Consider the following 12717-nt stretch of genomic DNA (forward strand, 5'->3'; position numbering starts at 1 on the left):
GAGATCATGACCTGAGCCGAAGTCGGATACTCAACCGACTGAGCCACCCAGGTGCCCCCTTTAAGATTTTATTTTTAAGTAATCTCGACAGCCAATGCGGGGCTTGAACCCACAGCCTCGAGACCAAGAGTTGCATGCTCCACCAATTAAGCTGTCCAGGGAGCCCCTGAATTGTATACTTTAAAAGGTTGTATTTTATGGTATGAATTACATCTCAGTTTTAGAAGCTAAGCCTTCTTAAAAATCAGTTGACAAGTCATATAAAGATTGATTTCTTAAAAGCATTTTCATGAGTATATAGAATATTTACCAAGTTTCAGCACAGATGTTAATGGCCTACTGACTGGTACTTGTAGAGTTCATAATTAATTGTTCCTAGTCTCAGTTCAGTTCATTATGCTGTGCTTAGAAAATGTTGTTATGTTTTCATCTCTCTCTTTTTTTTAATCATTTAAAAATAAAACAACACCCTATAACCTTGAAAAGCTTATGATTCATTCTTTGGTGTTACCTACCAAGAGTGAGTGCAAGCAGGGGAGGGGCAGAGGGAGAGAGAGAGAATCTTAAGCAGGCTCCACACTCTGTGCAGACGCTGATGCAGGACTTGATCTGAGCTGAAATCAAGAGTCAGACACCCAGCAGAGAGCCACCCCCTTTTTAATCAAGAGTCACACACTACTGAATGAGCCAGCCAGGCGCCTCTGTGCCATTCTGGTTAGTATATGGCTCTACCTTTGAAAATATTGGACAGTGTTCAGTGTTATTGTTTATTGATTTATTTATCCAAGTAATACCTATAGCATGTTATGGTGCAGAGGATATGCTGGCCGTCATGAGTATTGTAATCTTTGACTTTAGAGACTTCAGTTTCTGTGGAAAATGGGTATATGGGATGGGTGTTCTGTATTCCTCTTCTGACTAGGCCACAGAATCTTATAAATCAATTAAGGGATCTGGGATAATCAATCAAAGGAATCTGGGAGTTCTCATGCATCATGGGTTCTTTTGGCTTTAAGTTTGAAGTTTACTACTCTGGGTAACTTGATGAAAAAATGTTCAGTTATTTTAATCCTAAAGTCATTAGAGGATGGCAAACATAGGACTTTTAGAGGCAATAGGCTTTAAAAAAGAGTAACACCTAGGGGTGCCTGGGTGGCTCAGTCAGTTAAGCGTTCAACTTTGGCTCAGGTCATGATCTTGTGGTTCGTGAGTTTGGTCCCCACGTTGGGCTCTGTACTGACAGCTCGGAGCCTGGAGCCTGCTTCGGATTCTGTGTCTCCCTCTCTCTGCTCCTCCCTGCTCATGCTCTGTCTCTCTCTCTCTCTCCTTCAAAAATAAATAAAAACATTAAAAATATATATAAAAAAGAATAACACCTAAATGAATGTTTGGAGGTAATTATTGGTCAGAGAGGTCAGTAAATAATTGTTAACAACCTCCCCTAATTTTCAGAGGAGGTAAAATAAAATAGGACTCTGCATGGATGTTACAGGAAGTGATCAGACAAAAGGTAAAGACAATTGTACACAGATGCATGTGGATGCTTTCACTTACCTGGAAACTTTCCAGATCTTACCATTGAGGGGTTTTTATGGAAGTTCCATTATGCAGGCATTGCTGTTTAAATCATTGACCTGCTGGTGATTAGCTTAAATTCCAGCTCCTTTTCCCTCCCTGCAAATTGAGGGGTAGGAGTGGTGAGGCCAAAAGTTCTAAGCTTGCTTTTATTTATTTATTTGTTTATTTTTGAGAGAGTGTGGGTGGGGGGAGGGGCAGAAAGAGAGGGGAACAGAGGATCTGCAGCAGGCTCCCTGCTGACAGCAGTGAGCCTGATGCAGGGCTTGAACCCACAAACTGCAAGGTCATGACCTGCACCAAAGTTGGACACTCAACCAACTGAACCACCCAGGCGCCCCCAAAGGTTCCAAGCTTCTAATCAAAGCTTGGACAGTTTGATCACCAGGCCCCATCCTGATGCTGTCTAGGAGCCTTCCAAGAGTCACCTCATTAGAACAAAAGACATCATATCACCCTATCACTCAGAAAATTCCAAGGGTTTTAGAAACTCCATGCCAGGAAACTGGAACAGAGACCCAATATCTTTCTATATTACCACAGATGGGGCTCTCAAAGGTGGATCTGGCTGGTATCCAGTAAATTTAGTTGGGCATCAGTTTTCTGTTATAAGGCATAGGTGACCTAGGCTTATGATCTGGTCAAAGTGTGAGTCTCACAGAATGCCAGTTGTTTGACCCTTCTCTGGATGCTATTTTACTTCTGGAATAGGTGAGAGGCTGGGCCTGTGTGATCTGTTAATTTGAGCAACTTCTAGCTCAGAAGCCATTATCTTTGTGGAACCTTCCAGAGCCCATTAGAACAGTTTTGAGTTGTCCTCTAATTTGGCACTAGGGCCAAGGCAATGGGAAAAAAGTTGATTGGGACATATTTTCCTCCCACTTGAAATGAAAACAGCTTTGTGATCTGTGGGAGAAGCAGGTATATTCTTAGCATCAACTAGAAATCAGTGCTAAAATGTTAATATTGGGGCACATATGAGGAACAGCAACACAGGTACTGTTTGATCTTTAGTCTCTAATAATGCTTTGTTCTTTATTTTTCTTTTTTAATTTTTTTAATGTTTATTTTTGAGAGAGAGAGAGAGAGAGACTGAGTGCGAGCAGGGGAGGGGCAGAGAGGGAGACAGAATTTGAAGCAGGCTCCAGGCTCTGAGCTGTCAGCACAGAGCCCCATGTGGGGCTCAAACCCATGAACTGTGAGCTCATGACCTGAGCTGAGGTCGAACACTTAACCAACTGAGCCACCCCGGCGTCCCCCTAATGCTTTGTAATAGAAGCACAGGGGTACTGAAATGCACTCCTGAAACCACTCTGCAAAGAAGTTACCATCATTGCAACTTGGTGTATGGATAACCCAAGCCCAGAGAGAAGTGGCTTGACTGGGAGCTTGTGGTGAGTTAGCTTCTGCATATATACAAACTGTAGAAGTTACTTTTCTTGTGTCTTGCTCCAGTGAAGATACTCATTACAATTGATGTGGTGTTGACTGAGCAGCACCATGTACCAGGTATTTTGCTAGTGTTGGGGATGTAGGAATGAAAAGACATCACCCCTAATCTGGGACTTCTCTTGTTCTGGGATTATCTCTACATGGGCAGTTTGCTACAGCATTCAGTGGTGCTGCTCCTCTCTTCAGTGATCCTTTCGCCACACTTACACGATCTTTCCTGCCAGGATAGAGTGTTATTGGCTGGGAAAAAAAGTAGATCTGCAGAGGTTCCTCTTTTACTCCAGCTGTTTGCTCTTTAGATTGTTTGTTTTCAGGTGAACAAAAATTGAACTAGATCATTGGCTTTGTAAAGAATAATTGTTCCCAGGGGCTCCTGGCTGGCTCAGTTAGAAGAGCATGTGACTCTTGATCTTGGGATTTTGAGTTTTAGCCCCATATTGAGTGTAGAGATTACGTAAATAAATAAAGTTAAAAAAAAAAATTGTGCCCAGATAAGTCCTGAGGATGTAATGTATATCATGATGACTGTAGTTAACAGTACTGTTTTTGTATATTTGAAAGTTGCTAAGAGAATAGATCTTAAAAATTCTCAAGAAAAAAAAATTGGTAACTGTATGTGGTGATGGGTATTAATTATAAACTTATTGTAGTAATCATTTTGCAGTATACACATATATTGAACCATTATGTTGTGTACCTAAAACCAACACAATGTTATGTAATTCTGTCTCAATAAAAAATAATAATTGTTTCCTTTTCTGACTCATACAGCATCTTGAGGTAGTCTATGCCTGTCTGTTTTATAAGTCTTCCTTTAGACCAGACTCTCTGAGGGCAAGGACCTTCCTCTTCCGCCATGCTTACATAGCATTATTAATGTCATTGGAATTGAAATGAATTAAATAAGGCTGAGAATTTCCTAACAAATGGTATCCCGGGGCCAGAGAACCATCATAAGGATGAAGTGACCCTAAGATTAATTTTGAACTTTGAAAACTACTTGAAAATGAAACCCACCCCCATTTTTTTTTCTTTTATAATCAGTTGGCACAGATGGAGCACTAAATAAAATAGAACCATATGCAGTTTTAAAAAATTTAGCAAGTAATCATGAGTGGGTATCTTCCTTGTTTCATCTGTTTCTGTTAGAAACCAGCAACCCTTATGTGCATAGTTGAGGGGGAGAGGATTGAAAGTGCTTATAAGATGTCAATGTAATGAATTTCATAGGGTCCAGTTCTTTTTTTTTTTTTTTTAATGTTTGTTTATTTTGAAAGAACATGATTGGGGGAGGGACAGAGACAGGAGAGGGGGTGGAGAGAATCCCAAGCAGCCTCCTTGCTCAGCACAGAACCTGAGGCGGGGCTTGATCTCAGGAACAGGAGATCGTGACCTGAGCCAAAATCCAGAATTAGACGCTTAACCTACCGAGCCACCCAGGGGCCCCACCTGGGTCCAATTCTATTCTTCCCACACAATAGGTTGACATATAAATCAGATATTTTCCTAATTTTCATAATGCAAGCTGCAGGTGCATAGTCACCTGAGGGTTTAGCAGGGCAAAGTACCTCTTAGAAATCTTGCACACCGGCCTCTTTTGGTATATTATTCCCATTGATAGGAATTCAAATACCTGGATCAGTTCTGTTTTGGTTTTTGTTAAAATCTCTAACTTGATAATATTTTACTTCTAAAAACCTGTAGCCCCGGGGCGCCTGGGTGGCGCAGTCGGTTAAGCGTCCGACTTCAGCCAGGTCACGATCTCGCGGTCCGTGAGTTCGAGCCCCGCGTCGGGCTCTGGGCTGATGGCTCAGAGCCTGGAGCCTGTTTCCGATTCTGTGTCTCCCTCTCTCTCTGCCCCTCCCCCGTTCATGCTCTGTCTCTCTCTGTCCCCAAAATAAATAAACGTTGAAAAAAAAAATTTTTTTAAAAACCTGTAGCCCCAATGAAATGGAATTACGAAAATAGGACCTTTAGCCCTCTTGAATCTCTATTAAGATTTGTCATGGTGTTTTTTATATTCATAATGCTTTGTTCTCACAGAAATAATAATCCTTGTTTAGAGAAAAAAAAATGTGTTTTCTTTTCCTCAGAGATACCCAATAAAATAAAGAAACCTCTTTGCCCCTCTATGTCTTCTTTTTGTTTTTTAATTATTATTCCAGTATAGTTTAGTTTCAAGTGTAGAATGTAGTGATTCAACAATTCTATACGTTGTACTCAGTGTTCATCATGATTCCCTGCTGCCTATGTCCTTTAAAATCCTTTAAAATTCTTTTTACATTTCATAGTTGGTATGTATATTGCGGGCTTTATCAAAGTCACTTAGTCTTCCTAATGGGGAATTGAGCCAGAATTGTTTATGTTAGTTGAGTTTTTCTAGACTAGTTTGAATGTAGGGCTGCTCATCTCATTTGCTTAAATAAATATTGCTGTGTAATTGTTACAAAAGCGTGGTTTGGTATAGACATTACAGTTGACTTGAACAATTGAAGGCCATCTTTGTCAGCGTCTCTGAGTCAGCTTTTTTAGGAGTAGAGACTAAAAGATACTGTATATTATTTGTCAGGGCTTTGTTTTCTGTACTTTTTAAGCACCTTATTAATAAGCACTTATTAAGCACCTGGTTAGTTTTTATCACAGGTACTTTTTTGGAGAATAGACAACCACATGATTAGTGAATATGAAGAAGAATTGAAATTTTATTTATTTTTTTTATTAAAAAGTTATTTTTTTAATGTTTATTTTTGAGAGAGAGGAAGACACAGAATCTGAAGCAGACTTCAGGCTCTGAGCTGCCAGTACAGAGCCCAATGCAGGGCTCGAACCCACAAACCATGAGATCATGATCTGAGCTGAAGTCGGATGCTTAACCGACTAAGCCACCCAGGCGCCCCAAGAATTGAAATTTTAATGTTGCCTTTATAAATTTCCTTCTCTTTCCCTGTTCTCATCCTCCTCAGCTGCCCAAAAAACAAAACTAAACTAAAAAACCAAACCTGTAAGGAGCATTCATATTTCTTTTAGAAATCTACACATTTGGAATAGAAAATGGAGTAAAATACGCTTTTTAATAGTCCTATAAATAAGTGCAAAGACCCATCAGGCCACCAGGCTTCTTTCAGCATGTGGTGGTAGAAGAAAAACGTAATAAAAGAATTTTTTATGCTTTAGGTAAGAATCTTTTTGTGGGACTGTTAACACTGAGTTTATCATCTTAATGATTCCAAATGGTTCCTAGCAATTCTGAATGCAAAGTTTGTTGGTTGTTTTCAGAATGTTTAGGTCTGTGGTGGAACAGGTCTACTAGAACTTTTTCTGTGAATTTTAAAAAAATCCCCAATTATCCCACTATAACAATACAACCATTGTAATCATGTTCATGTACAGTTGTGTTGCATTACATCATTTTCAAATTTCACCTGTGCTTGCTCAACCCCTCTCTACAACCCCATCTTCCCTCTCATGAAGTGAGCATGAGAGGTGGGATGTGACTCGGTCGTGGCTTCAGTTGGTCTCTGTATCCAAGTTTCTCTAAGTGTGAGCATTCACTGTGCTAGCTGTGATTCTGTTATTTAAAGTGATATGTTTTTCATACATTATGGCCCTTAAATGCAAGCCAGCCTCTTCATCTGGTGTCAACCAAAAGAAAAGCGATCTGTTGCAACGCTGGAGGAAAAACTGGCAGTGTTGGACTTAACCTATATTGAGAGATGGTATGTTGTTCTTCACGTTGGGGCGTTCGAGTATGATTTTGACAATGCATGGTTTTCATCTCATATGCAGACTTTATGTCTAACCTAGGAGTTAGATGCAACTTCATTGTGTTTAATTCTGGTTCTTTTTCCTATACACGTTTTATATAATTGTCCTCATTTTTGAAGCCTTTAAAATATGTTATATTAAGTTTCCTATATCAAGTGTCTAACTGTATTGTAATTTTTGTAACCATCATTACAAGAGTTTCAGGTTTTTGTCTTTGCAGAAGACTTTTGGTAGCCAGTATAGCAGTCCATGAGTGGGAATGCTTTCTAACTTGCATACTCAGGCCCACTCAAAAGGTTTTGCTATAGGTATTTTAGAGTAAGGATAACTGGTATGCTGATTTCAGTATTTCTTTATTTCATTTTATGTTATTTTAAGTTTATTTATTTATTTATTTTCGAGAGAGAGAGACAGAGACAGAGACAGAGAGACAGAGAGAATCCCAAGCAGGCTCCACACTGTCAGTGCTGAGCCTGATGTGGGACTCGAATTCATAAACTGAGGGATCATGACCTGAGCTGAAATCAAGAGTTGGACACTTAATTGACTGAGCCACCCAGGCACCCAAATTTTATTTTATTTTAGAGAGGGAGGGAGGGAGGGAGAGAGAGAATGAGAGAGAGGGAGGGAGGGAGGGAGGGAGAGAAGGAGAGAATCCCAAGCAGGCTCCACACTGACAGCATGGAGCCTGATAGGGGGCTTGAACTCACAAAATGAGATCATGACTTGAGCTGAAGTCAGATGCTTAACTGACTGAGCCACTCAAGCACCCAGATCTCAGTATTTTTTAACGATAGACACGGTCTTATCTGTCTGTACCCTTTCTGTGATTGGGCTCTGTAAAATTCAGAATTCAGATTATCTGTATCACTCTTGGATTTTATTAAAAGGTGAGAGGCTATTCAGTGTAGCAGTTAACAGCATCGATTTGAATCTGTACTGCCTGGCTCTGAGCCCATATTGCTACTTACAATTGAGGTGATTTTAAGCAAATTACTTATTTCTTTGCCTATTTCCCTATGCCTATAACCCCATGAACTTAATAGTACTTACCTCATAGGGTAGTCTTGTGAGGATTAAATTAGTGTATGTAAAGTGTTTCGAGTGCAGCCTTGCACCAACAAGTGCTACGTAAGTATTAGTATTGTCCATTTTGGCAGTTTCTGAAAAATCCTTATACAGCTGTGAGACACAAAAAATGCTTAGGATCAAGATTAGGTCCTTTTTTTTTTTTTTAAGTTTTAGGCATTATAATTAAACTTTAAGTTTTTGTTACTGTATAATAGCTAAAGTTTCAGGCAAAGAAATGGAATGTTGGGCTTGTGGTTCTAATATTAAATCTGAAGCACATTGTAAACATAAAGTATTACAGTGTTGATGTATAAAGATGCTCATAATGTTGCTTGCAGACATATCTTTTCCCTTTCCAGTGAGTGTAGTATTAAAGTCTTGTGTGTCCTTTAGCAAAGTATGAAGGTTGTCATGAATCTTCTTTCTTTCTCTGTCTATAGATTCTGTGGTGTGCCCTTCTGGGCCACAATAGTTACTTCTTTAAGTATAGAAAAGAAGCTCAAGGCTTTCCCAGTTGGTGTTGGTTCCCTGTGTTGTCCATTTTGGCAGCTATAGAGAGAGTTGCTTTCCACACACCTGAACTTTGATATGCTTTGTAGAGGTGATCCCCACACTTGAGAGTATATCTGCTTATTCCTTGGGTACCCCCTTCTGATTGTGGATATGCATTTCAATGTTTGCAGTAGATATTTGGTCATAAAAGGGACCTTAGTTGCTTCTGTTACTCTCCAGTGTTTCCCAGGAACAATCAGAGCCCTTTACAAAATTTCCAGTGTTTTCTGTAGATGTTCACCAAGTTTGATCAAGAAAATCCACTCAAAAGGAATTAAGTAACAAAACAATTTCCATTGTTAACAGGGCATATGTAAATATATATACCATTTCTTTAGAGTAGTTTCATTTTTTCAAATAGTTACTAATCACAGGAGGCTGATTTTTGGTAAATTTAGGTAGAGGTTGCAGGGGTTAATGTTGGTCAAAGCTGTGAAATCAAATAGAAAATCTCTCTCAGCCTAAAGTGATGCTGAGATTTCTAATAGATTTGTTTTTTCCTTCCTGGTTAACTCCTAAAATTCTAAGCAAGAATCAGCCTATACCACTGTCATATTTCATAATGAACTTGGAGTATTTAACAAGTCTGAAGTCAGTTTTACTCTTATCATAATAAAACATTTCAGGCCATTCAATCCAAGTGACAAAGAATCCAACCCATGTCACCAAGTTTGGTCTTTTTTTTTTTTAAGTTACATTTTCTGTTGCTCTAATTTTTGTCTGTTTTGATTTTGATTTTTTTACTTTTTGGTCTTTGATACCTTAATGTAATGATACTTAGTTTCCTATTATATATACTTACTGCTCAAAATTGGCCTGGGTTTGTGTTGTTTCTCTTTCTCTTTCCCTGAGTTTTTTTCTCATCTGAACAAGTCACATCTTTTTCTTGCTGTTCATTTGCACAGCGTTGCTTCTAAACATGAGTGTCTTTATCCTGGGAGGCAGTGGAGGAAGCATGGAAGCCCTTGTGGAGCATTGCATTGCCAAGTGTGTTTTGTAGTCATGTGGTGCCAGTATCTGGGAAATTATAGGATGGGTTAGTATTAGAGCTTGGCAGCCTGTAAATCCCATGAGCTCCCAGTCTCATGGGTCATGAGAGTTGCAAATGACACTTGCTTAGGAGAAAGGTGAAGGGTATTCTGTAACTCTAATGGTTCATACAGTTCTTGAACATGTACTGATTGCTAACAACTGCTGTCTCTCCCCCAGCCTACCCCACCGCCAATCTTTGTGCACAAGCACAATTTTGGACCCAGCTATTTGAATTTATTTATGCTTTTACACCTTCTTCCTTTCGTAAAGATTTAAGCTGGTTTATGACTTGAGTTGAAACAAAGAAAAAAAGAGGAGACCTGAAATGGTCTGTCCCCTGCCAACCAGAAGCCTCCTGTGGTATCCAAACAGAATAGTTGCCTCAGTCTGTCAGCACTTCTGTCTTTGAAGGTGGTTTCTGCTTGAAAAGTGGTGACTATTAGCATAGCTTTGGGATAATTGCTTCTCCTTCCTCTCTTGGGATACATTTTTTTTTTTCCAGATACTTCCCTGTTCTTCTTGACTTTGTTTTTCCAGAAGATTCACCCTGTGATTAATATGTTTTGGGTGCCCACTTGAACTTAACTGTGGGATTACCTAATTCTGGGGCACCTTCACCAGACCATCAGTGCTAAAGAGTGCAAAGGATCTTCTTGGTTAATAGAAAAAGCCACTGTGGAATGACTCTCAAAGTCCAGAAACATCCAGATTTTCTTTCAGTACTTTTTTCTGTTTGGAATAGCAGCTTTGCCTAGTATAGGGGAGGGAGGGGCTAGTTGGGAGGGCTTGTATTAAGGGGTTCAGAAACAGGGGATTTAAGTGTGTCTTTTGTGTTTGCAAGGCACTAACACCACTCCCGTCTGTATTTAAATGCTGTCCCCAGGTTACGACTATGGCTATGTCTGCGTGGAGTTTTCACTCTTGGAAGATGCCATCGGATGCATGGAGGCCAACCAGGTTGCTTTATACTTCGGTCAAATGATGCTGGAAGGATATATTTTTTCTATATGGGGAGGGAGGGTTTCACATGATTGAACTTTGGAAAGGTACCAGAAATGTGTATTTGGAGCATACCACATTCCAACTAGAAAATGGTTGTAAGGAGAAACTCTAGAAGAGGCTGGGAAGGTTTCTTTAGAAGAGGTAATGGGCACAAGTGTATTTTAAAAACTGGAGCCTAGTTGCAGTTGGACTAGATGCCAAAGACAGTAGATGGGCAAAAATGACAGGTCTGGAGTGCCTCCCTTTGGAGTGTGACTGATATGGAGAACCTAATGAAAAGAATAATCCTTGACTGTGTGTCATCTCAAGGATTTGCCTGGCACAGGAATTCTAGGTCAGTACTTACACCCAGACCTAGGGTGAAGACCACTGATGGCAACTCCTGTGACACTCAGGTCCTGCCTGCATGTGCTGCTTTCTCAAGAGGGCCATCGGGGAGGAGAGAGGAGTAGATTATTCCTGTGTATTGCATTCATCATGGTTCTTTACAAATTGGAGTTTCATACTCAAGTTCTTGGCTGCATATAGACTGAGCTGGTGAATCTGAATCTGGACTTACCTTATGTTTGAAATATCTAGATGTAGGCAGCTTGCCACCTAGAGCTGTAATCTGGATCTTTAATAGTTTTGGAAGGAATTATGAAATGGATAGAGTCCTTCTTGTCATGGTGTTCCCTTGGGGAAAGTTATTTTCTTTGTGGTGTCTTAGTTCCTCTGTCTGGGAGAAAGAAGCTTAATGATACTGTTTTATTTTTATGTACCCACTGCCTGTACTTAACAGTGTGAATCACAGCTGTATGCCCAAGATCTTAAGGCTCTGCCAGAGAAGAGTAGTAGTGCATGAGAACTCTTCTTCTCTTATAGCTTGATGGCCTTTCATCAGCTTTGTTCCATTCATCATGGCTCATGACACTTAACCTTTTCCCTTCTTTGGCCAAGTTCTCCCCTTATGGGTATGGAGATGACATGCTGTAACCCTTTGGGAACAAGCACTAATTAGGGGAAACTTCATGTATCCATACCTATTGTTAGTAGTATAAATACTGTTCGATCCTCAGAAAATGACCGGATTAGGACCATATCCCCTTGACAGAGTTCTTGTTGACTGATTTGTTCATTGCCCATCAATAAGCCAGTCATTTAATAGATGCTAATTATATGTTAGAAACTGTGCTACCTAATGATATTTTGAGAGAATGAAGATCCCAATCTTTCTGCTTATGGTCAAGTCCATTCTAATTGTCTGTCCTAATTTGAGAACACTCATTTAGTTTATGAACATCTTGTTCTCAGTGACTAATCATTAAGTCCTTTGCCACTGTGTTAAATAATACTGTGAGTGGTGGAAACATAAACGGGGGAGCTGTGGCAGATGCTATTCTTTTGTACCATTCTCCCAACTGTATGTGTTTCCTAGAAGAGTGTTACTTTTTATCAGAGTTATTTAATCTTTGATCTTAAAAAATAACAATATTGTGTCTTAATTGCCTTTTCCCTCTATCCCAACAAAAAATCCTGTCTGAAATTTCTAGCCCCTTGAAATGTCAAATAGAATTAAGACAGCCTTCTTTAAAAACAGGGTTTATCCTGAGGCAGAGTTTCTTTTGGAGCCATATCTGGCAAAATGTGCATTTACACAAGCAGTATGGAGGGAGAGCAGCCTTTAGACATCTCTACTCCCAGCCTCCCCACACATTCTGTGAACATGCTTAGGGCTCCTAGATTAGATCCCTGATGACCAACCCTTGCCTAGTGAATGAGATACCAGAACAAAGGAAGAGGAGTGCCAAAATTCTTTTGGGGTAAAATAGGATGTTTTGACAGCCATCTTTATGCATATGGTATCATGAGGTACTCTGTGCAGCAGTACAAATAAGAGACAGCCTCCAGCTTCCAGGAACTTGTAACAGACTAAGAAAGGTGACAGGCATTTTGGTTTTCATAGATCCCATAGGGTATTCTCTCAAATACCAATTTTTTGTGTGATCTCGTTTTTAATATTCACTGGAGTTATTCCTTAATAAAGTAGCACCATATCCTTATTCAGTCAACTTCCTTTCTTAGCTTTTTATTCTTCCCCTAGTCATGGGACAGAGGGCATACTGCTTAGCACTGCCACACAACAGAATCCTCTCGCTGAACTGCATAGATTTCATGATCCACTCAGCATCCTCCTAATGATCTTTAGCACAACTCAGGGTATATGCAGGTCATTTTGGTGGAAATATTTTTTTTTTTTAATTTTTTAATGTTTATTTACTTTTGAAA

General features: G+C 39.7%; 1 protein-coding gene across 9 annotated transcripts in view; it reads left to right on the forward strand.

Annotated features, from left to right (window-relative positions):
• RBM6 (RNA binding motif protein 6) overlaps nt 1-12717 on the forward strand; it is a 105849-nt gene that overhangs the window by 38703 nt on the left and 54429 nt on the right. For 6 of the 9 annotated variants that reach the window (XM_045496918.1, XM_045496917.1, XM_045496920.1 and 3 more), the window contains one exon: nt 10331-10404. The exons of 2 other annotated variants lie outside the window; for them this stretch is intronic. In XM_045496918.1, the coding sequence (XP_045352874.1) occupies nt 10331-10404 (74 nt within the window). Of the gene's footprint in view, nt 1-10330; nt 10405-12717 lie in introns of those variants that run through there. One more of the 9 variants, XM_045496923.1, reaches the window with a different exon arrangement.

This window comes from Leopardus geoffroyi, chromosome A2 (genome assembly GCF_018350155.1).
Source record: "Leopardus geoffroyi isolate Oge1 chromosome A2, O.geoffroyi_Oge1_pat1.0, whole genome shotgun sequence".
NCBI classification, from domain to species: domain Eukaryota; kingdom Metazoa; phylum Chordata; class Mammalia; order Carnivora; family Felidae; genus Leopardus; species Leopardus geoffroyi.